The sequence below is a fragment of the Daphnia pulicaria genome, chromosome 4, assembly GCF_021234035.1.
Source record: "Daphnia pulicaria isolate SC F1-1A chromosome 4, SC_F0-13Bv2, whole genome shotgun sequence".
NCBI lineage: Eukaryota > Metazoa > Arthropoda > Branchiopoda > Diplostraca > Daphniidae > Daphnia > Daphnia pulicaria.
Genome location: NC_060916.1, coordinates 10,322,027 through 10,345,804, shown reverse-complemented (window position 1 = coordinate 10,345,804; position 23,778 = coordinate 10,322,027). Strand labels below are relative to the sequence as shown.

Sequence of the window (23,778 nt, the reverse complement as noted above, 5' to 3'; positions counted from 1 at the left end):
TTTTAACAGATGACCACGAATGAGCAGCTGATCCCCAATCATTGATCGTAGGAATACCAGCATCCAGTTGTACTACTAGCAATTGTCGTAACAGGCGGTGCAGGTATTGCTCGCGATACTCCAATCGTCGGTGGAATGCATACTGTATGGGCATTGTTGATCTTCTTGGCCTCCCAACCTCCTGCAGCTGTAGCAGAGAGAATGGAGATGGATCCATCAGAACTTCCACAGGCGAGGATAAGGCCATAGTCATGAGGGGCCCAGCAAACAGAGTTCAAAGATGAATCATGGTTGGGTCATTCCATCCCAACTCGAATTTTTTCGTCGCGGAAAAAAATAGAAATGTCTGATTTTTTTACAGTGTGTTCCTTATACATCAATCATGCACTGTGTAAAATATTAGATTTTTTAAAAGAAACCGGAAGCTGAAAATCAAATTCAAAGTTTCTGGTTTAGCAATAAAATTTTAAACCGAAATCGCGATTTTCACCTTTTTTTACCGTTTCCTTTCACGGCAAGGAAAAACAAAATTAATGAAAAAACAGGAAAAAATTCGCTCTTTCGAATGGTTTTTTTTAAATTTTTATTTTGTTTTAATTTGTTACCATAAAGTTAAGTTAAAGGTTAAAACTTTTCAAGGCCCTAGCAAAAATCTCGGACAAGGCAGAAGCCTGAAATTTAATACTTATATAGTTACCCATAGTCTGTATGAGCATAAAAATTTTCAGCGTGGGCAAAGTATGCGTGAATTAGTTATAATTATTTTAAATTTTCCAGTTCGGCCGTATCTGTTAACACGGGAAAATAATTTCAGATCATGAGATTCGAGGATAACAGAAGCCGCGACCCCCATGGGACTTCGCGTCTAGGAATTTTTAGCAAGTCCCCTCTCTTTTTTTGCGTCATCTCCCAAGACGCGAAGTCCCATGGGGGTCGCGGCTTCTGTTATCCTCGAGTCTCATGATCTGAAATTATTTTCCCGTGTTAACAGATACGGCCGAACTGGAAAATTTAAAATAATTATAACTAATTCACGCATACTTTGCCCACGCTGAAAATTTTTATGCTCATACAGACTATGGGTAACTATATAAGTATTAAATTTCAGGCTTCTGCCTTGTCCGAGATTTTTGCTAGGGCCTTGAAAAGTTTTAACCTTTAACTTAACTTTATGGTAACAAATTAAAACAAAATAAAAATTTAAAAAAAACCATTCGAAAGAGCGAATTTTTTCCTGTTTTTTCATTAATTTTGTTTTTCCTTGCCGTGAAAGGAAACGGTAAAAAAAGGTGAAAATCGCGATTTCGGTTTAAAATTTTATTGCTAAACCAGAAACTTTGAATTTGATTTTCAGCTTCCGGTTTCTTTTAAAAAATCTAATATTTTACACAGTGCATGATTGATGTATAAGGAACACACTGTAAAAAAATCAGACATTTCTATTTTTTTCCGCGACGAAAAAATTCGAGTTGGGATGGAATGACCCGGTTAGCGTATTCATAAAACTTGACCCATTGTCCATTCATCTCTTTCCAGATAATAACTTTGTGATCATAAGAACACGATGCTAAAATATTCCCAAACTTGGGATGAGCCCAAGCAATTTGCCAAACCTGATAAATGAATTCATTGTCATTCTAATCACACTTTGTTGTATGATATTAACAGATCATTTAAAATTAACATACCAGTCCTTCGTGTCCTCTCAAATTGACAGCCAATGTTTGTGTTCCATTTTTCACATCGTAAATCCTCACAGACCTGTCAGATGAGCAGGTTGCAAGCCGACAGCCATAATAGTCCATTTGCGCATCATGCTAATAAATCCCCATAAAACGTTAATACCATGTACGAAATTACAAAATCAACATCAGAATGATTTGATACTCACGATCATGTCTCCATGTCCAGTATCGACTGTGGAAATGACTGACACCTAAGAGGTAATAATTTAATGATAATTTTACAAGTGCCTACAATAATGTATCCAAATTATAACAAAGTACCATTTTTACTGAGAACTTGTAGATAAGACAGCGAGTTATAAAATATTCCTGTGTAAAAAAAAATACCGACAAACTCACACAAACGAATCTGTCAATTTTCAGCATGGCCTACTATAATAACGGCCCAACAGCTCGCTATCTCCCTGTTGCCGAATGGTTCCCAGCCCCTACCCCTTCCCATCCCCTACTTTTCATAGCCAGAGGGTCGTAATCAACTTCAGAAAGTTCCTTATTCCATGTCATCTTTCCGCGGTTTCGATCGTCAGTCTGTTTGGGCATGGTCAGAGTCGATTGAAAGTAAGCAATTGACAGTCTAGTGGGTATAGCGGTGGATTCACACCCGAGTGGTGATAGGTTCAAATCTCTGTAAATCATAATTAATTTTTCATAATTTTTCCTTGTTTTTTCTATATTTTTAAAGCGAATTAGATGGAATGCCTAGATTCTGTAAAAAAATGCGAGTTTTTTCACATTTTTTTAAACAAAATCTGAATTTGCTTTTTTTCTAAGTTCTTGCCAAAGAAAACAAATTCAGATTTTGTTTTGAAAAATGTGAAAAAACTCGCATTTTTTACAGAATCTAGGCATTCCATCTAATTCGCTTTAAAAATATAGAAAAAACAAGGAAAAATTATGAAAAATTGATTTTTACTTGCAGAGATTTGAACCAATCACCACTCGTGTGTGGATCCACCGCTATACCCACTAGACTGTCAATTGCTTACTTTCAATCGACTCTGACCATGCCCAAACAGACTGACGATCGAAACCGCGGAAAGATGACATGGAATGTGGAACTTTCTGAAGTTGATTACGACCCTCTGGCTATGAAAAGTAGGGGATGGGAAGGGGTAGGGGCTGGGAACCATTCGGCAACAGGGAGATAGCGAGCTGTTGGGCCGTTATTATAGTAGGCCATGATTTTCAGTCGACGTGTCCCAAGCGCGTTGCCAAACATCAACCATTCAACCAATTTTAGTGAAAAACGTCTTGGCGCCACGCCATTTAAAAATTGTCATTCAAAAAAAGGGTTGGATCAATAAGATGACGTACAAATAAAAATACCACGAACAAATGTGATATATTAAGAATTTCAGAACGAAGGAAGTACAAGTGTGACGTGCAACAGGACAAGTACAAAAAAAATATACGCAGTCACAGTGAAAAAAAACGTGAAAAAGGAAACACAGTCACATAAGTAATGAAACCAAAACAAACATTTTTACACAGAAAATGAAACAACCGCAGCCTAATATAAAAATTTGTGTTGGGAAATAGTTTGTGAAGGCCGAAAGGAATTAAACATCTTTACTATAATATAAATATTGTGACAATTAAGATGCAAAAAGAAGGCTGGGTGTGTTAACACTGTTTAGAAGAAAAGCTGAATATTTGTTGACACTAAGAGTTCATAAAATAATTGTTCTCTCTCTCTCTCTATAGAATTAGTCCGTTTCGTTGTAAGAAGAATTTTGCAACTGTTTTGGAAAATAAATGAATTATAATTCATGGGGAATCGAAAAGAAAGGAAAAAAAAAAGAAGATTCTTCACCAAAACCTGAATGAATTTAGTTTATCTTGTCAGCCTCGAGCCGTCGTCAGCGCTCTAGCGCCTCGAACGTTTACGACGATCTTCCTTCTCTCTTTCAGAGTCGGATTCATAAGTGGGACTGGTGGGTGAATAAGAAGGCGAAGTTGGCGAATAGCCAGTGGGTGAGGGAGAATAGGTAGGGGACGTTGGAGAATATTTAGGGGAGGCGGGTGAATATGACGGTGAAGTTGGAGAGTAGTTGGGACTGCTCGGCGAGTATGCTGGGCTGGCCGGACTGTAACTCGGTGAATTTGGCGAGTACTTGGGCGAGGCCGGCGAATAACGTGGAGACGTAGGCGAGTACTTTGGACTGCTTGGAGAGTACGCCGGAGAAGTTGGAGTAAACAAGAAGTAGACTGCTTAGCCTCGCATTGCTGAAAAAAACAAAAATAATAATAATTATTATTATTTATCAATTGAAATATATGAAATCAATTATTTACCTTTTATTGCTTCAAGCAATATTTTTTTTGCGCCGAAAGAAGTGATCCCGATATTATTGAAATCTTCCTCCGTCATGTGGCTGAACATGTTCAGATCGATATGATTTGCTCGAAAAACTCCTAAAGAAAATGAAATGGACGTTATATGAGCAGCTTGTGAAAGAAGAGAAAAGAAATGAAAGGTTTGGTCTTACCGGAGTATTCGGACAGGTTTGTTCCCACCAGCAGTTGCTCCATCAAATTCCATGATTCTGGAGCAAAGGTAACCGGAACGTTGAAAAAAGGATCCGTCTGCGTGGACACAGAAATCCCCACCAGGTGCTGCTGGTTTTCCGGATGGGGAGCGGGGTCGCACGACTCCATGTCCCAGTCTTCATCTGGGACATGGCCTGTGGTGCGTTCAGCCAGGCATTTAAAGCAGTGGGTTCTTCGTTCGTGATTCCACTTACCGCACCGCGCACATTTCCAATCCAATTCTGTTTTAAAAAATAAAAATATAATAAGTACCTTAATTTAATTGTAAATGAATGAATTGAATCATACCTCCAAAATCACCACCTCCGCCACCTCGACCTCCACCACCTCGACCGCCGCCGCCGTCATGTACGAAATTACATGTGTCACAAAGAACACACAACCAGTCGGTATCTGTAAAAAAAAAAAATTATTATTTAAAATTAAAACCTCTGCCAGGTTATGTGACGATTCAATGCTGAATCTTGTGGGGAAAAATAACCTTCGAGCGATAGTTGGAGCTTCGGGCCCCGAAGATACCTCTGATGGGTCTGCATCGGTCGTTTCCCACTCCATCCAGTCGTCGTCGGAAACGTTTCTGGGTGCTCTGCACTTGTGGCATACAGTACGCCAGACGAAGTTCCATACATCACACGGAACACACAACCAATCGCCAACTAAAAAATAAAAAATAAAATTATTTAAAATTTTATGGTAATTGAATAAACATTACCGCGTCCACTTCTTCCAAGTAGTTCCAAGTTTGAGTAATTTTTTTGAGTAAAATGGCGTCATCCAGTTTGAGGTAAGAAAGCATGACCTCTTCAGCCAAAGCTTCCGGGATAAAGTAGGAGAGCAGCTTCCTGTGCAGACCCTGTTGCATTTTCTGGCATTCTTGGATGTTGTCAAGTTGGGATCGGCAAGTCGTCTGGATTCCCTCGATGACGAAGAAGAGCATAGACAGAGGAAGCAACTCGAGGCCATCGCCGAATGTAATCAATGTATGCAGCGTAACCAAGCCTCTGACCAGGGGATTCTCCTCGTACATGCGGAAGACCATGGCGGCACAGGTGACGAGGGTGGAGACGGACAGAATGGGCATCAAATTTTTAGAATTGGAGTAAAAAAAAGTGACATATTTGCTGCCGATGTTTTCGGCAATGTCTTTAAAGTCGACGTTATAAAGTTCCATGACCAAGTGGGCGAAATTTTCAATTTGCTCAAAGGCCCGATGCTCACAGACGAGATCGCTCATAAAATCCGAAACGGTCACTCCAACCTTTTTAATCAGACGGGCCACTCCGATGGCAATCGCTTTGCTCCTCAACCCTTCGTACTGGATAGGATGTCCGGGGAAGTTGTCGGACGGCAAATGTAGTAACTTCGGATTGTTGTATTCGGCATCGAGTTGAAGGCAAATGGATACCAGACGCCGTGTTCTCTCTTCTCGGTCGACTGCCTCCAGCCAAACTTTGTCTGGAAAATCCTGGCAGAATGTTATCACTCGATTCAAGGCTTTGGTGTTCGGGTTGACCTCCAGTTGCTCCAGCGCAGCAGTGAAATTGCAACTGAGCATCAGCTCCAAGGAATTTTTGGGGCTAATCACAAGCACAGATCGAGGATGGAAAACATAGCAAAAGTTACTCTTGTCGAAACACTCGCCATCCATTTTCAAGCAATCATGTTCGAACGTGTAGAGAAAGCTATTAAAGGTAATTACATCTGTATCGATATCGACCTTTAAGGGTGCTCTGCATTCGACGATTCGACCATCGTGACAGGTCAGGCTTGAAATCTCGAGATTAACTCCATTTTCGAGCTGGGCGCAGTCAGAGATTGTCTTGTGGCGTAGACGTTTGCAACGTTTTTGTACGCAGCACAAACAGTTGGCAATGGGACGCTCCGTCTCCGAATTCTCCTCGTCGGTTTCCACGTTCTCCTCTTCCGAGAGAGTCTCGTTAAACGGTCCGAAGACAGATTCTCGCAAGTGCGACAGATACATGTCGACAGTGCCAACGGAGAGAAGGAGCCGAGCCAGAAGGCGATCTTTACCTTTCAGGCGGCCAAAATTAAGTTCAGACGGGGCGTAGCGATGCTCGAGGAGTAGGACCAGCATATTAGGCTGATTATTCTCCGTTGGGATCCAGTGGGCAAGAGACTTTTGAACGTCGTTGACGGCTAGAAAGGTTTTGAGATCCGCAGACGGCGACAGGGAGGACAGGAGAGGGGCCGTTTCGAGTTCCAACTTGAATTGCATGGTCAATCGGTAGCCAAATTTGACCTCTTCGAACGTGTGATCGCAATCCGAGTAAAAAGTAGTCAGGTGGTAATCACGATCACTTCCATCGCAAACGTTGAACAAACGAATTTGATCATGGAGTTCCACTTTACAACGACCTCCTTCGTGGCCACCTTCAACTGGGATTTGTAATACCATTTTCATGAATGGTGCTTTAGCTAAAGAGAAAATTAATTATTCGTTTTGGACAGTAAATTATGGAAAGATTTAAAAAATTGTACCTTCGTCTTCAACAAAGTCCCACTTTAGAGTGCCTGACCAGTAGTCTTGTGAGTGACCAGTTCCACAAATGATGTCACTAACAAGGGTTGATTTCACTTTGAACGCAAAAGGGTCCAGACCCATTAGACGTAACAATTTGTTGGATAATGCTTCAGCTTCTATTAAGTACAAATAGTTTTGTTGAAATTTACCTTTGAAAATGTCAATAGAATCACTTACTTCAAGGGAGACTGGTACAGGCATGTCTTCACAGTTGTTTGGGAACTCGTTGATATCCAGCCTCAAACTCGCTGCAAACTGACAATCCGTTGACAGTGAATCAAGTTTGGAGTGTATGGTCACCTCCAAACTATCTTAAAAACTCTCACCCATTGTCTTGAAATGAGAGAAGAAAAACGCAAATATGGTCAAGGAGAGAAAAACGAAATTTACGTGAGGCCACGCCGACTTAAGGTGGGCATTCAGTTCCACGCAGATTAAAACTTAACTGTTTCATTGAGATACAGTTTTATGACTCACCTAACACTGCTAACAGTGTAAAGAAACAGATTGTTACTCAATGTTCAAAATTAACCGATTTTTTTTTAAATATTATTTGTCGAGCTGCTGTTGTCGAGTCCACGTCACGTTATCGATATCCAGACAGACAAAGACCCTTGCCCGCTGCCGCTTGTCGTTTCCAGTTTAATGGCCGCGCACGATGACTCGATGAGTCTGCCTTTTGTACTACTACAGCGCCTCTGACGAGGAACATCACAATCAATTTTCCCGCTTTATTCAAATTTTTTATAATTAGAAGATTAAGTAAATACAAAACACACTGCAGTGACTGCACCATGAATATACTAATGAATTAAATCTTGCTATTACTTATTCTTTTAAATAAATTAGGGAAAAAAACAAACAAATAATTCCGAGATACAAGAGAAGCAATCATGTAAAACATTCACTTGTTTTATTTGTTTCTGGATCAGTAATTACACTTTTTGTACTCACTCTGGCCAGCTGTGTTTGAAGGGATGGCCGTGTTAATAATATAAAAATAAATTCAGAAAACGAAAATAATTATAAGACAAGAATCACAACGACAAACGACATTATGAATGCGAGAGGAAAAAAATATAAATGTGAAAGGGTAGGGATGGGTGAGGAAAAATACAAGTTGAGTTGCAAAATGACTTGTAACAACAGAAAAGGGAAAAAAACGCAAGGAAAGAAGAAGTTCAGTTTACAGCACGATGGATATGGAACCGAAGGCAGCGGCCAACACGAAGGCCAAGTCGGACTGAACAGCGACGGAAATTAACACCTGTCCAACATCAACAGAGTAGCATGTGCGATCAGTATAGCATTATTCAATTTTTGGTAGATGATTGATCTTCTCATGGCTGAATACAGACAATAATAACACGTTGGAAGAAGGGGAATTCATTCGCACCAAACAATTTCTTAATTCCTACCACTGAAATGCCAACGAAAGAAACCCCAACGACTGAAGGTTCCGACCACTGAAGCCCTGACGACAACTACTCCAACTAAAACAATTTCGACGACTAATAACGACACAAACACTAAACTTTTGTTGTACATTAACTGTAGTCTTGTTGCTCTGATCGTGATGATCCTGATCATCGGATGCATCTACATGGTCATCGCCAAGAATTCACGCAAGTCAGTCAATTAACAGCGTCCATTAACTTCAATATCTCAACAAGTTCAATTACCTTATGTCTGATGTTCCTGAATAATGCAGGCGTAGTAGAGAATCTTTGGCGTACGTAAGAAAGATGTTGTTTGTTAACATAACACATGATTTCCAATTCCAATGTTAATATCTAAAATCTAAAATCATATATAGAATTCGATACTTACATTTAAGCAAACCAATCGACAATATTAAGTGTTTTCAAAAAAATTTAAAAAAAGAAAGAAATTAGTTGACTTATCGAAAAGCTGATTAGCCCATTAACATCAGTGGCTCGGTATGCACAAGATCCAGATAACATCCTTTTGCCGCAATGAAACTTCTCATCATCCCAGATAATCTTGGCGTTTGTAAACACACCGCGGAGTAGTGATTGACACATAGTAGCCAACAGAGCAATCACGTTCCTACTGTGTGAGTGATGTCCATTTGTCCACACCCTTAAGCGCTCAGCTGGTTTTCCTATTGACAAAAAAGAGTCCGGAAAAAGATTATCATATAACTTTGGTCTCGGTCCTACTTGACATTTCATCTTGTATATCGCTACATCCAACAACCAAACTCGGCGACATAGACCTGAAATAAATGTCAAACTTTTAAAAAAAACCGTATAAATGAAATGTAGAAAAGTTTTCTGTATTCCCGAAAAAAAGAAAAATGTAGAAAAATTTCCGCTACGGCGCGATAAAAAAGCCAATGATTCCCGACTTTTCAAACCAAGGATCGCAACTGGGTTCTCATTAACACACCAAATTAAACGGAATGAAACATAAGACACAAGAAACACAAGATATTTTTCAACCAACTTTCCGAATAGAAAAAAAAAGTTAAAAATTCAAACATGAAATGTTAATTCATATTGAAAAGTTTTTACCGATTCGAATTGAAGAGATAAGAAGAAGAGATTTGAATTCATTTCCTATCTCTTTCACTACGGCGGATTCGTTTGGAAGGCGGAAGAGATTAGACGCAGGAGGTAGATTCAGATGAAACTGGATCGTTCTGCTGAGATGTTGTGATGCCATTGATGACTTTGGATTTGCATTCTTCCAACGGGAGTAGTCGGAGTCGTCGATCCTGAAGCTCCAGCAATTCGGTACGCGATTTTCGAAACAACCTGACGCGATAACAATGCAAATCTCGACGAGTCTTGATGACGACGCATTTAAATTTCGCAATTTTTAAGCTCATTAATCCAATGAGAGATAATTGACGGGGAGTGGTAGTTTTAATCGATTCATGATTGTTCCAATTTTCGCGGCATTCTTTGAGATGAGTTTTCATTAAATGAATGAAGCAAAGATGAAGACAATAAAGGTCAAAGTTCGAGTTCTGATCCAGATTGCAAGTAGATTCTAAATCTCTTAAAATTTATAAAGAAGACATTTTGAAAATAAACATCTCATCCATTAATATTTTAAATATTTACTCAATTAAATCGACGAAAGGTTGAAGCCAACTGCCGACCTTATTCAAAACGTTTTTCAAGCGGCCTCCTGATCTTTGGTAAACAATTCTGTCGCTGACTAGAGGACGATTGATGTCCATGAAATGAGCAACGCCAACATTTTCCAGCTGATTGTCACATCTATAAGTAAAAAACTGGTATTAGCAAGACCTCATTTCACAGCCGTAAAAATATTACAACATACCTAAGACGCGTAGGTAATCCAAGTTCGGCAACACCAGATTGAAATAAACGTAATACTGTAGATGGATTGTTATTGTTGGAAACGTCAAGATAGGTAATGAAGCGTGAATACACATCTATACAAGCATGGATAACAAAGCCATATCTGTATAATAAAATTAACTATAATTATTCAATCAAAGTTCAAACTAAATGAAAATATACCCAGAAAGCTTGTAAAATCCACCAATGTGGAAAAGAGACACAAGAGCAAGAACATTTTGATCATTCCTTTCTGTCAAAGATAGATTTAGCAATCCACTAACATTACCCTGCATTTCACCTAGTATGTTAGAATCATTACATGAAGACAAACAAAAAATATTAATACTACTATTTTATATGAACTATGTGACAAAATTAATGAACCTTGTTGTATGGATCTACGATGTACTCTTAATGAAATTTTCATTAACACAGATGTCTATAAATAGTTCCAACTGATACATTAAAATGTTCCGCCATATCTGCTGCCTTATATTTTCTTTCTAAATTCACAATCATATAAAATTTAAAAAAATTATTAATGCCTCACATGCATAAAGGAATTTGGTTCAATGTTATTTTCTTACCAACAAGCTCTTTAATCTCTTCTTCTGTTATTTCAGTTTTCGAAGCCATGTTTCGTTAAGCCTGCAAGAAAAAAATGCATTACATGTGAGATGTGAGAAGTTGTGCATTTTTTGTGAAAAGTTAGCTAATTATATTTGACTACAGCATCAAGTCAGTAAAAAGAATAAGTTGATGCACAAAATAGGAAATGCATATTGGTAAAAAGCTATCCATTATTCAAGCAAATTATTCACTAGCATTACAAATCATACCTCGTTGATAGGACGTAATACGATGAATAGTTTCAATTGTGGATAAGATCATACACGTGCAGACTAATGAAACGTATTTTTTTACGTTAAATATGAACTAAGTGATGAACGATCAGACGAATACAAAGAAAATTAGCCTGATTCAATATCAATACTAAAGAATGTGGATGAATTGAAACGTGATGTAGTAAACTAGCTATCAACAACACTAATGGAATTTGGCGTCAACTTTCCCTTGGTAACCAATGGTAACTAACACGTGAGTAGTGCAGGGATCAGCGCCACCGCCTCGAGCCTGTTTGTTTTCTTTGTTTGTTTACGTCAGCTGTCACGCGATTTGTAAACGCGAAACGCGAATTGTACTTAACCGTTAAAATAATAAAGTATGGGCCATTTGAAAGAAAACGATCGCCAAGTATAATTCAATGGGCTAGAGAGAAAATTCCAAATGGAATGATAATGCCGCCATTTACAAAGTCCCACAACAACCAATTGCGAGTTGATTTGGTGGGTGTACGACATTCAGGCCCGGTCATTCAGGCCCGTGTCTTTCAGGCCCAATTTTTGCGACGTTCAGGCCCCATAAAACTGGGCCTGAAAGACGCTTCTTTTTATTTTCTATTGCTTAGTCTTCGTCCAAATTCTCCGGTACCCGGGCGACTAAGAAACATTTAAGTGCGACCTTAAAGTAACCTTACGATCATACAACCTCATCGAGTTTTTTAACTAAGCAATGGACAAGGGAATTCTCTCGTACCCTTTAAACCCGTTTTTTGAAAACGTCGTTAATTTAGGGCGCACCTCAATTTCAACAAAGGAAATCTGATCGGAAATCAGTGCATTACAGCATTCACAACAGTTTGGACAACACACAATGCTCCGCAATGCTCCCCTGTCGAGTTAGAGGCAGCCATCTACGCCGCATCCAAGTTTGCCACACAGTCTCGAACCTTTTCCGTCAACATGCGCAGTAAAATTGCTGAAATGATTCAGGATCTGGCCACACCTGTAAATACCAAGCTCAAGCTCATCCCCATCTTGCAGTACATGCACCATGATGCTTACACGGCCGCCATAGTTTGACGTTTGTGCACCCAGCTACCCAGCCCAAAATTTCGTCTGTGTAACACTTCACACACTAACTCTGCTGACTAGTGAAACTCTAGTCGAATTCCTGCAATAGCTACTCCTGCTTCTTGAATATCTGTTCGATTCAAGTTTTGTCCAACTTAAATTTTGTCTGTCAAAGTTACCCATTTGTGGAGTGTGGACTACGTCTAACGTGGATGGCCTCATTAGCCTACTGCTTGATCAACCTTATCTCGAATTGCATAGAAGGACACTGGGCGTTCTAGTTACCCTAGCCATGGCTGAAGCCTCGAACTGTTTTTTCCTCCAGGCCGGTAATTCAGTTTTAAAAATCAAAATACCTTTTTAACATTTTCACCCATTATTTTATGCCATGATTTTAGATACAAATTTACACTTGATTTGGAATCAGTGTTGCTACAATTGTGACCGATCTGATGCAGCAAAAGCAGTTCAGCTACTTGTCCAACTTGTAGTTATATCTATAAAACGTATAAAACAATATTCTTTTTCGTCCTCAGCGCCCGATTAAAGCCAAGACGCTGCCCATGCTGTCGAATCGCTCATATTTGGCCTCTGCTTGTTGGGAAAGACCGAAGAGAGCGAACTCAAGAATGTGTTGAAATCAGCCGCCCAGCTGAGTCGTGTCGCCAGAAATCAGCGCCACCATCATTGATTGCCTCATTCGCTTGTTGCTTCAATCTCGAAAATTCTATTGCACCGTCAGGCTGACGGTGCTCGAATGGGGTTTTGTGCTATTGCACCGTCAGGCCGCTAGGGGCGCTCTGACGGCTGGTGGTTGGGGGTACCATCTCTATCTTACGGCTGAATCTACCCTCCCCCTTTCTGACGGCTGGGTGTACCCTCACCCTTTCTGACGGCTGGGTGTACCCTCACCCTTTCTGACGGCTAGGTGTACCCTCCCCATATCTGACGGCTTGGTGTACCACTGTACCCCCTTTCCGGAACCGTCAGGCCACTAGAGGCGCTGTGACGGCTGGGACTCTCTACGGCTGGGTGCTGTTTACCCTCCCCTTTTCCGACGTTTAGGGTAGGAGTTCCCCTACCCCTTTCTGACGGCTGGAGTAACCCTTTCCCATTCTGACGGCTGGGTACCGTACCGTAACCACAACCGTCAGGCCGCTAGAGGCGCTTTGCGGCTGTGACATTTAATCGGGGGTACCTTATTCATAATGTTTTTTTTGTTTTTATTTACTTACTTCACAACGCTTTCTTTTAAAATAAAATATTCTCAACTTTTCGAGCTCTTTATACCTGCTTCAAAATATGAAGAATAACACCGTAACATTCCACGTGTTATTGATCTAATCTGTTATTTAAGAAATTCTAACAAACAAATGAAATGAAACAATGTAACACAACGACTATCAAACACCTTGACCACAGCCATGGCTGACATTTAACTAGCTGGTTGACTGGTCGTCATCACCGCCGCCATGATGGTAGTGTTTTGTTTTTTGTTTTGTTTGTCAGCTGATGATGTATTTTTCAAGCTTACGTTTCGTCGTCCATCTGTTGGGTAGTTTAATTAAGCTAAACGGAGTTCACCTTAAAAGAGTCAACCGCAGTTCTTATTTAAAATATATAGACAAGGAAAAGGGTTAAAAAGAAATATGCAAACGAATGAAATTCGAACAAGAAAATTTTCATTCCGCCATTTTTACAAACTATTTAGCTGATGAGCAAAAGTTTTCCGCCAGAATTTGTCAATTAAGAATTTTCTTTAAGACACGCTCGCAATTAGTTTCATTTGTTTCATTTTCCGTCACGTTAACCGGCAACCAAAATGGCTGATGAATTTGGAAACATTGAATCTACCCAGCCGTCAGAAAGGGGAAGGGTCATTCCAGCCGTCAGATAGGGGGAGGGCGGAGGGCACACCCGGCCGTCACAGCGCCCCTAGCGGCCTGATGGTTCTGGAAAGGGTAGGGTCTGGAATAGATAGGGTCCGTACACCCAGCCGTCAGAAAGGGGTAGGGTAGCTCCAGCCGTCAGATGTAGAGACTACAGAGGGGTACCCGGTACCCCCAACCGTCGGCCGTCAGAGCGCCCCTAGCGGCCTGACGGTGCAATAGCGCAAAACCCCATTCGAGCACCGTCAGCCCGACGGTGCAATAGACTCGACCCTTCAATCTTCCGGTTCCATGTTAGTCCTCCTGTGACAGGCCCTGGCTACCATCGGAAATACTAAACCGGCCGCCAATGTCCGCATCTGCAGCATTGGTCGCTATTCATAGCAACCAGCCGCTAGCCCGCCATTGTGGTTTTCTTCCGTTCGACGAAAACTTGTTCAGCTGTAAGTTTGATTCTCATCCTGTAATTTTATTTCTTGCATGTATCATTATTACCACCAGACCTGTACTGATGATTTTGAGGATACTTAATTCTGAACTATGTCAACATCTTCTTATGTTGTCACTTCTGGCCGGCATTTATCAACGAACTTATCCACTACTTCGCCCAACTGCAGCAAAGCTCACATTCGGAAGCTCACCGATTTACGTGTAGGAATCTGAAATCAACAAATAATAAGATTAAATTTGGGTGTGAAAATGACCTTTGACTGTCTTATTTTTCAGGAACGGTTCAAAAACAAAAAAATTTAAGACGCTGTTCCTTCGTTATCTACAGCGGCTCATGCACGTCGATCTTAAAGGCTTTTTGCTGCTACAAATCTTCCTTCCTCAGTTCCGTTTTTATTCTCACTTTACTATGCATCAACACGGACGATGAAAGTCGGGCCCTTCCGGAAATCATCGGTCGCGCCATCATCCTCTTGCTGACCGCAAGTCTTTGCTACGGTGTTGCCTACAGAGAAAAGCGATTCAATAAATACCAATTCCTTTCCATGCTCATGACCGCCGTCCTCATTCGTTCTCGTCGCGGTGGATCTCGGGCAGGACCTCTGGTTCGCCTATCACAACTCCAGACGAAGGTGAAATCAAAGAGAATTGTTTATTTTATCAATGTTAATAATCGTTTAGATATTTCTACTACAGTCTTCATTTTTCAGGTTCCTGCTTCTCTCTACATGATCCTGGCCGTCTACAATTTGCTACCGACAACGTTAATCGGCTTTTTCAGACGAGAAAATCGGTCAACAACGAAGTTGAAATTTCTCTGATCATGGCTGATGTCGAATTGTATTTGACGGCCAACGTTGTCGGCATTTTCACTATGTGCCTGAACGAGACTACGCTGAGATGGGCCTTTCTCGACCGTCGCTGGTGCATCGAGTCCACCATCAAATTGGACTACGAGAAGAGTCGAGAAAAGCAGCTGATGCTGTCCATCTTGCCCAAACACATCGCCCACGACGTGGGCAGGGCACCGACATCAGGGAGGGAATCCAGTTGATGACGAGATCCAAAATGTCACCGTCGTCCAGGAAACCGTTCGAGTGAGTGGAACGCGATGATACACTTTTTGCCTTTCTGTGAATAATCATCCAATCGCTTATTTTGTTTCTCATACCAGCAAGTTACACGTCGAGATGATCCGGAAGTCAGTGTCCTTTACGCCGATATCGTCAACTTTACTCTGTTGACTGCAGTTCTCTCGGCGTCCAGCCTCATCTCCATGCTCAACGAATTTTTTGGCAAATTCAACGAGGCGGCCAAACTAAACAAATTTTCATTTGATTATTTTGTCTTCCCTTCAATTCAAACATTTTTTAAATTAAAAAACGATTGTTTAAGAATTAAAATCCTCAGCGACTATTATTGCTGCGTGTCTAGAATACCGGACTCGACCACCACCCATGCTAAGAATTTTGTCGGAATGGGATTCAAGATGATTGAAATCTATCGCCAAATTAGGTAATAATACCCGGGGTACTGAACAAGAAACGGCGGAATTAGTTATTGAGAACTACTGTGTGTTTTGGAAAAGCAACAAACAAACTAATTCTCGATATGATTAGAGAGGATCACCAAGTGGAGATGGACATGCGGATCGGCATTCATAGTAGCAGCGTTATCAGTGGTCTGCCTTCGCAAGTTGCAGTTTGATATCTGGACCCGTGACGTGATCATAGCCAATCTCATCAAACAATCGGTAATAGCTGGGTATTAAATGTTCCATACGAATCCTTAGCTTATGATATATTTTAGAGTGAGATGTATGTGTTTTATCATTGTATAATAAAGGTTCTTGATGTGAAATTTTTCTAGAGATTTTTAGTTGTTATAGTCAATTTAACATTGCTTGTTTCTCACCTCATTCGGTTAGCTATCACACGTCTCATTTAATTCCCTTCCTGTCTTTTTTCCTTGTTAGGTGTGTGCAACCAAGAATCTGCTGGGAGATTCTAATCAATTTAAGCCCGGGAACGGAATGAAACGTAATCCTTACCTGGCAAAACTGGGAATTGAGACCTTTCTAGTCGTATCAACCAACGCCAATCAATCGAAGGAATCTGGAGTCTAAAGGACCCCGTATGAACGCTGTTGTTGCTATGACTTATGAGTTATGAAGGAGCTTCCACAAAAAAATCATTGGGTTGACTGTGAAACAAACAATAAGCTCAATAACGATGCTGAAAAGTGAAAACTCATCGCTTGACAGTCTCTACGATTGACTCCCGCCAAGCCTTCCAGTAGCGGTTGCTTACCGTATTCCGCCATCGTCATCATTACGTCACGTCTATGCGGTAGACGAAGCATTTAGACGACTTGCTTGAAAGTATTTTTTTTTCTTTACTAATAAAATCTTTCCATTTCGGTTTGGCTGGCAACAGAAAATGCGTCAGGCATCACTAGAGACAGGTGACGAACATTCCGATGAAATTTACGTCCGGCTAGTGAAAAATCGCAGGTGCGGCTAGTGGAACTGGAAGATGACTCTTTGCCAGGGTTTGTCATCCTTTGCGAATTGAAATTGAGCTGTTGAATTTACAGTTTCCCTTTGGTTGCATATACAACAGAGACGATCGACGACTGGTGAAAACACCTCACGACGGGGTGCAGTTTTGATGGACACTTTAGTCAGTTTCCGGTGGATGATGGACCAAGATGATTGTAAGATGGAAACATCCATCGAATCCATGATATTATCAAAAGTCAGGCTAGTTTAAAAAAAATTACTTTGTATTTTCATGCGAGCATGCATAGCTCTCATTGTGGTGGTGTTAGTTGGCATGTGATTGTGGGTGCCCCAGATTTGGTACTACAATGGGAACTCTATTAACGACGACCCGGAAAATATCTTTGAAAGCCTCTCCGTTTCTCCCGAGCCAAGCCGATCCAGCTTGACCGTCTCAGCAGCGTTTTTCAAGCTGGATTCTATTTGTTCATCCCTAACGACCCGAATTCTTATCTTTCTCCTGGTGACGGCGGCCGTTGGGGCTTGTGGTTGAGTTGATATTTGTTCACTGTATAGAGCCATGTCGTAGATTCAAATAATTCTACGTAAGAAGCAATGACAGGATGCGACTTTGTCCGGCTTGTGCAATTTCCAAGATTCTCCTATTTACCTCTGGGTAATAACCGATCACTTACTGGACTGCTCGTTTTCCCTAAAAATGTTTGTGATTTTCTGGTAGTACTTTACATACCTATGCGCCTTTGACGATGTCCGTAGCCTTCGGCTTCTACCGCATCCATTTCGCGTTGAAATTTAGCTTCTATGCAGCAGCTCTCGCCATATTACTTCGTAATGATAATCAACATCTACCCAAAAATATGTTCGGTAAACGACACTTAATCCATCTTTTCCATTAAAAGCATTCGTCCTTCTTCAGATATATGATAGTAGCCTAGAGAAGAATGCCTCTTCTGCAAAGCTATAGTCCATCTGTTCAGCCGGAACTCAGTCATGCTTTATACCTGTTGACTATCTTAATGATTTTGCATGCTGCTGACCGTCAGTTTTTCATTATAACTTTCCTGAAAATTGCGGAAAATTGTAAAATTTAACTTGATTATTATTATTGCCTATTGGACTTTCAAATTGAATTCATCTACAGGCTAGATTACGTGAGGCAGCGTCAGCTGGCCAATTAAAAAGAACGAAGCTTACACCACTGAAATCGTCAACATGTTGCTTCTAAAAATCTTGCCCCATCACGTCGGTAAGGATAATTTTTAACCGAATCCCATCTCTAAAAAGTGTGAACAACACCTTCTACATAATTATTTTTTCCCTCTGATGTTTATACATCCCGCTTCAGTGACCAACTGTATCACGAATAACACAAACGAGTGGCCGTCATGTTTGCCTCTATTCCACATTTTATGGACTATTTCGCAGAAAATGACATCGACGATGGCGGCCTTCGTTACTTAGAAGTCCTCAACTCGACATCAGCGGGTTTGATGCGGTATAATTTTAAAATCATTTAGCTTTAGATTATAGAAATGTAATTAACATTGGCAATTGTGAATAGTTGTCATTCGAGGAATCCTTCTCCCGTATTGAGAAACTCAAAATTGTGGGCAGCATCAGGTCTAACGTCCGAAATGGATGAATCACACTGATCACCATGATGATGTAAGTCTTCTTTGGCAATGTGCACGGTAATTGAGCAGTTGAACCGAAAGCGATCGCACAACTTCCGACTGTAGATCGTAATTGAATACGGACCGGTTATTGCGGGAGTTGTTGGAACGCAGAAACCGCTTTACGACATTCGGGGTGATACGTTCAACACGGCATCCCGGTTGGAGCACACTAGTCAATTGGATGACATTCAAGTAAACAAATAAGATGTATGAGATACTTTCAATATAATAAAATTACACCGTAACCTGATTGGATTAGGTTACAAAAAAAAAACGGCCAAATTACTGGAAGCTGTTGGTATCTACTGTGAGAATCGAGGCGTAACGTTCTTGAAAGAAAAATTCCTCGTATGACATACTGGGTGCGTCTGGAGGAGTTAGATTTCTACGATTCTCTTCAAAGTTCCTCGGTCGCGATTAAGAGCTTCCTCATCGGTTTGAGCGACATGTTATTAACATCGACTTCGGCTCGCAGTTCACTTAGCCGCAAACCAATCCGGCTGTCCGTTCTGATTGAAGAAGACAAAGAAGAACTTTCCAGTCAAAAAGGTGGATAATTGACATGACATTCCTGTAATCACTCTAACCGTCTAGCTTTTGTCGTCTTGATCTAGTGTGGGAGCTAATCCAGACTCTCTTCTCACATCACCTCAGACTCTCATGAAATTCGAGTTGTACGAAGATGTCGATACTGTGTCACTGTCGAATGAAGACGTTAATTTAAATATTTATGATGAAGATGAAATGACGCATCTCTAAAAAAAAAATTCCCCTTTCTTCTTTAATTCTTTTTTTAACTCAACTGCCTCATCGTTAAAGTTCTAAGGCACTCAACTTCTTTATACTGACATATTATACTGTACAAGTGTACCTAAAATAAAAATTGAATGAATCATACTGACTGACGGGTGACGGCTGACGGTGAGGGAAAATCCAAATGAATGCCGCCTACATAGCAAGATCGAATTTTTAAGCCCAGATGAGAGAGAAACCGGTTGTTTCTAAATTTAAAACTAAACCAAAATGGTAAAGATCATAGAGAACAAACAATAAGTGAGAGTGGGATAACAAGGGGCATTTTGTTTCCGTTTAAGCTGGGGACAGGTTAGGGACGAAAAATAATCCTATTTAAAAAAAATGAGAAAATTAATTTTGTTAACACTAGATGACAATATTTATGGTTATCTGTTTATTACTTAGCAGACGCTTTTTTCCGTTGATTTGAATTTGTGACATTTTAAAATTGTGTCACATGATTTGAAGTTTTAAAAATGCCTCACTTGTAAAACTAACATTTTATAATAATTACTAGACAAATTGCATGCTTGTCTCTAATGTTTAATTTATTATCGCCAGATCAAATAAGATAACTAAGAAATTACTAAGTCCGTTTTGAAATTAGTCAAAATACTGCTGATAAACAACCGCGTAAATTCCATTTGAAATACTTGGCGCTGAGCCAAGTCCTGTGCAGTTCGTTGTGGGAGCTCGTGGGATCGCCCAGTATGTCGGAGACGCAAATGAATTTCTGGAATCTTTATCGTATTACGCTGGTATAGTCGCTGAATAAGAAGCCCGTGAAGAAGCCAAGTTTTTAACGAAAGTTTTAAAACCAGGAACGATACCTTGTGTTTTTCGACCAAGGCTACGTCCAGTATTGCATGTATACGCAGGTAAAATTTTCTTTAACAATATTTCAAACTAAATATGCCATTAATGGTATTAATTTTTTGAAATACTAATGTTAGATCATGAGGTTACCCTCATGAGCTACAACACACGTGTATGGTAGCTCAAAAGATGTTTGTCACGACGTCTATTCGATATCTCGCAATTTCGTGTCCTGTTATTTGAATTCATACCCACCAGAGATAAGGAGATGGCTTACTCTGTGTAAAGTCCAGCTGTCGACATTTTACCCCTCCCCCTACTGAGAAGACGAATTCGACTGCGCTGCTCCTTTCGGCGAGCTCCGGAAGCATTTACCAGCAGTTCTCCCCCTTGAAGATCGCCCCTACCGCCAAGTAAGGCAAAGCTTCCAGATTCCGGATTAATTCGTAATTTTATATATGACGATCGAAAAACCCCTTTTTTTGCTATACCCCCGAGAGGCGAGGGGCCTCCTAACCTAGCGAACCTGGCGGGGAATCATGGGACCCTTTACTTAACACCCTCCGTTTCTTCCAAGAGACTGGGATAGCGCGAGAGTGTACCTTTCCTATTATATCGTGGTGAAATTGTGAATGAATGAACAAAGAAAAATGTGTGTCAAGTGGAGCTCAGCAGGGTCATTCCACGCGAAATCTGCCGATCGATGGCGCCATCAAAATTGGGATTTCATTCATTTTTTGGGTTTGGGTAAAGATGGACCAAAGAAAGTGATTCTGAAATTTTCAGAATTATCGCTTTAATAGTTTGGAAAAAATTTACATTTAAATTTCTTTTTTTGTAATTTTTTAATAAATTTTTCGGTTTTTCTTAAATTGCGACTTTATTTGTTATAAGAATTTTATGGAACCTAAACCAATCGACGTAAAATTAAATTTTACTTCGATTTGACACTTTTTTTTGTATTTTTAAGAAATATTTTTATCGCAATTTGAAAAAATATATCTAAAATGGTTACCCTTAAAAAATGCACATTTTAAATAAGTCGGAAAATTTGACAAACAGCGAATAATTTTCCGAGAAACAAGAGATATGTTTACGCAACATATACAAAAATTGGGAGTGTGTTTTTTGTTAATCGTGAGATATATTGCAGTTTATAATCATAAATTTTTGTGTTTTATGCGTGTTTCCCCCCCCCAAGCTATTTCGCTCCCTTTCGATCGGCCATTTTGGACTCCAGAGAGATCATTTGTTCTGCTAGTCACTCAAGGTCGTTTTAACTATGAGTTTAAAAAACTCCCCCTTCCAAAATCATGGTGAATTGCGTCAATGACAACAAGTCTATATGTACAGTTTCCTGCAAAAAAATCCGATCACAGCTCTTTTTCAAAAGCCCAGTGGGCCATTCCATGGTATTTCAATTTTTTTTGTCGCGGTACCTCACCGATTTTGATAAAAAAATACTGTGTGTTGTAAGTCATGGTTACATAACACTGTGAAATTTTCAAATTTTTTGGATCAGTGGTTGAGCGTGAATTGTCGTTCCAAATTTCCGGTTTTTTGCGGAATCGTAGTGCGGAATTTTCACTAAAACGTAAATAAAACAGCGGCGGATAGAGCAATTGAGATCGGACAAAAACCAAAAAAAGGAGAAAAAAAATGCAATTTTTTGGTTTGTGTCCGAGTCTGATTAGTCATTAGCAAGGTTACGCAATCTTCATTTAAAGAAAAAAACGCACCACGCTGTGAAAATTGTTCCCGCATTTGCCCATTTTGCCAGGGAGGCAATTAAGCAAAATTTCTACAATTCCTTTAATATTCCGCTCATCCGGACAAACAATCTCCTCCCCAAAACCCCTATGTGTTTTATTATATATGGATGGAAACGGTGTGTAAGAAAATTTCCTTTTTTTCCTCGGCAGTGGCGAGATTCCTTTGGTTTTTTGCACTTGTCTGAACCTTTTTCATTATTTCATGTATATCAAGTTTTGGATTTGTGGAAGTGATGAAGTACAGAAGTCGAAGTGTGCTTTACTGTTGACAAGTTGATGGCATCAAAAATTGTTTTCCCAAATGTCAGTGACATCGCAACATATCTAAATTAGTGCTTCTCGGACAAATACGGTGACACGGACAAAGCATTAAACAAAAACACATCTACCAGATTAAAGCAGACCCGTACGAAACTTTTAGGTTAGATTTTGAACTGTTTGCTAATAACAGCTCGCGCGGTGCTAGGCTAAAAAATAAAAGCAGCTATCATGCTGCAATCACCTCGAAATAATTCAAGTTAACACAATTCACCTTTTTTTTTAGCAGATATAAGCTTTTTTTCCAAGCTAGGGCGTTTTCTTTTCTTGCTTGAAAAAATAAACCTTTAAACCAGCTTGAATCCCCCCCCCCCTAAATATATTTCCTAACTGTAAGCTAATTCCAGTATGGAAGTTTTAATCTAGGGTTTCGCTCCACTTTGTTTAGCAGATATCAGCTTTTATTTTCCAAGCTAGGGAATTTAAAAATAATTATTAAAATAATTAAGCTTGAAATCAGCTCGAATTCTCCCCCCTAAATATATTTCCTAACTGTTTCAGCTAATTCTAGTATGAAATTTTTAAGCTAGGGTTTCGTCCGGGTATTATTTGATTTTTATCATTTTTCTGTAATAATTACTAAATGACACATAATATACACTTCGAATAAATTATATGATTGGAGATTAGATGAAGATATTGTTTGAACTACGAAATAGTTAAAACACATACAAAAACAATTTTGCTAGTTTTAGTTTTTTAAAATAGAATTTTGAACTAATTACGAAACCAAATAAAAACTAGGCAGAAATTTATAATTAATTTAATTTATAAAATCTAGATTTCAAAATTTTGAAAATGTCTTTTTTTAATTAAAAATGGTTTATTTTAGTTCTTCATTAGTTTTATTCACCAGTCTATGTGAAGAATTATGAACACAACTATATTACGATCAAATATTTATTATCTATATGTATATCAGAAGATGCTAGATCCGGAGAACCAGCGACCACAAGTAAGTAAGTGCAGCAAATATGACTTGAGAAGTATATGGATGGGCGACCCTCAAATTTCAAGCTACCTGCAATCTAAGATTCCCAGCTAGAAAAAAGGCTAAAACTAGCCTAAAATTCCTAATGTGGAATTTAAAAATTTTGATCTGAAAATTCCTAGCTAAATTCCCCTAACTTCGTAGCTATTTCTAGTACAGAACTAGCTAAAAGTTTCGTACGGGGAATGTCAGAATTTTCGTTTCGCCTCCAGATACAGTCGTTGCTCAACGCTGTGAAAATTATTCCGGCCTGATGCTTTGCCTATATTGCCAGGGAGGCAATTAATCAAAATTTCGACATGATAGAAATTTCCTTTTATATTCTACGAAACGGTGTGTAAGAAAATGTCATATTTTTTTCCTCGGCAGTGGCGAGATTCTTTTTTCTTTCTGTACTTGTCTGCACCTTGTTCCTTTTTTTCATGTATATGTATTTATATGTTTCTGTAATTTGTAGAAGTG

General features: G+C 39.7%; 3 protein-coding genes, 1 long non-coding RNA gene and 1 pseudogene across 4 annotated transcripts; 2 read left to right on the top strand and 3 right to left on the bottom strand.

Annotated features, from left to right (window-relative positions):
* Position 1: 1 nt before the first annotated feature.
* Positions 2-3,001, bottom strand: LOC124337690 (protein SEC13 homolog). Its single transcript, XM_046791726.1, has 6 exons — positions 2,929-3,001; positions 2,007-2,102; positions 1,892-1,936; positions 1,689-1,817; positions 1,454-1,613; positions 2-298 (listed from the first exon to the last, which is right to left on the bottom strand). The coding sequence occupies exons 1-6, from the start codon at positions 2,962-2,964 to the stop codon at positions 39-41; spliced, it is 726 nt and encodes a 241-aa protein (XP_046647682.1). The 5' UTR covers positions 2,965-3,001; the 3' UTR covers positions 2-38.
* A 178-nt stretch (positions 3,002-3,179) lies between these two features.
* LOC124338607 (protein bicaudal C-like) lies at positions 3,180-4,751 on the bottom strand. Its single transcript, XM_046792693.1, has 4 exons — positions 4,584-4,751; positions 4,235-4,516; positions 4,041-4,160; positions 3,180-3,971 (listed from the first exon to the last, which is right to left on the bottom strand). The coding sequence occupies exons 2-4, from the start codon at positions 4,401-4,403 to the stop codon at positions 3,958-3,960; spliced, it is 303 nt and encodes a 100-aa protein (XP_046648649.1). The 5' UTR covers positions 4,404-4,516; positions 4,584-4,751; the 3' UTR covers positions 3,180-3,957.
* A 4,364-nt stretch (positions 4,752-9,115) lies between these two features.
* Positions 9,116-11,205, bottom strand: LOC124338520. Its single transcript, XM_046792607.1, has 7 exons — positions 11,015-11,205; positions 10,763-10,823; positions 10,560-10,678; positions 10,356-10,473; positions 10,153-10,296; positions 9,930-10,088; positions 9,116-9,863 (listed from the first exon to the last, which is right to left on the bottom strand). Exons 3-7 carry the CDS (start codon positions 10,600-10,602, stop codon positions 9,464-9,466), a joined length of 864 nt encoding a protein of 287 aa, XP_046648563.1. The 5' UTR covers positions 10,603-10,678; positions 10,763-10,823; positions 11,015-11,205; the 3' UTR covers positions 9,116-9,463.
* A 3,567-nt stretch (positions 11,206-14,772) lies between these two features.
* On the top strand, positions 14,773-16,552 carry LOC124337689 (annotated as a pseudogene).
* Positions 16,553-17,264: 712 nt separating this feature from the next.
* On the top strand, positions 17,265-19,467 carry LOC124335921. Its single transcript, XR_006916951.1, has 8 exons — positions 17,265-17,603; positions 17,667-17,812; positions 17,865-18,028; positions 18,090-18,194; positions 18,294-18,443; positions 18,510-18,816; positions 18,884-19,173; positions 19,239-19,467. It is a non-coding gene; the product is annotated as an uncharacterized LOC124335921 (long non-coding RNA).
* Positions 19,468-23,778: the final 4,311 nt, after the last annotated feature.

Coding starts and splice junctions, on each gene's coding strand:
- LOC124337690 (XM_046791726.1), bottom strand. CDS start 2,964: ATGTTTGGCAACGCGCTTGGGACACGTCGACTGAAA. Junction 2,103..2,928: donor TTGGGACACGTCGACTGAAA/ATCATGGCCTAC, acceptor GCCATGCTGAAA/ATTGACAGATTCGTTTGTGT. Junction 1,614..1,688: donor TGAGAGGACACGAAGGACTG/GTATGTTAATTT, acceptor TTCATTTATCAG/GTTTGGCAAATTGCTTGGGC.
- LOC124338607 (XM_046792693.1), bottom strand. CDS start 4,403: ATGGAGTCGTGCGACCCCGCTCCCCATCCGGAAAACCAGCAGCACCTG. Junction 4,161..4,234: donor AAACCTGTCCGAATACTCCG/GTAAGACCAAAC, acceptor CATTTTCTTTAG/GAGTTTTTCGAGCAAATCAT.
- LOC124338520 (XM_046792607.1), bottom strand. CDS start 10,602: ATGAAAATTTCATTAAGAGTACATCGTAGATCCATACAACAAG. Junction 10,474..10,559: donor TCGTAGATCCATACAACAAG/GTTCATTAATTT, acceptor CTAACATACTAG/GTGAAATGCAGGGTAATGTT. Junction 10,089..10,152: donor GGATTACCTACGCGTCTTAG/GTATGTTGTAAT, acceptor TTTTACTTATAG/ATGTGACAATCAGCTGGAAA.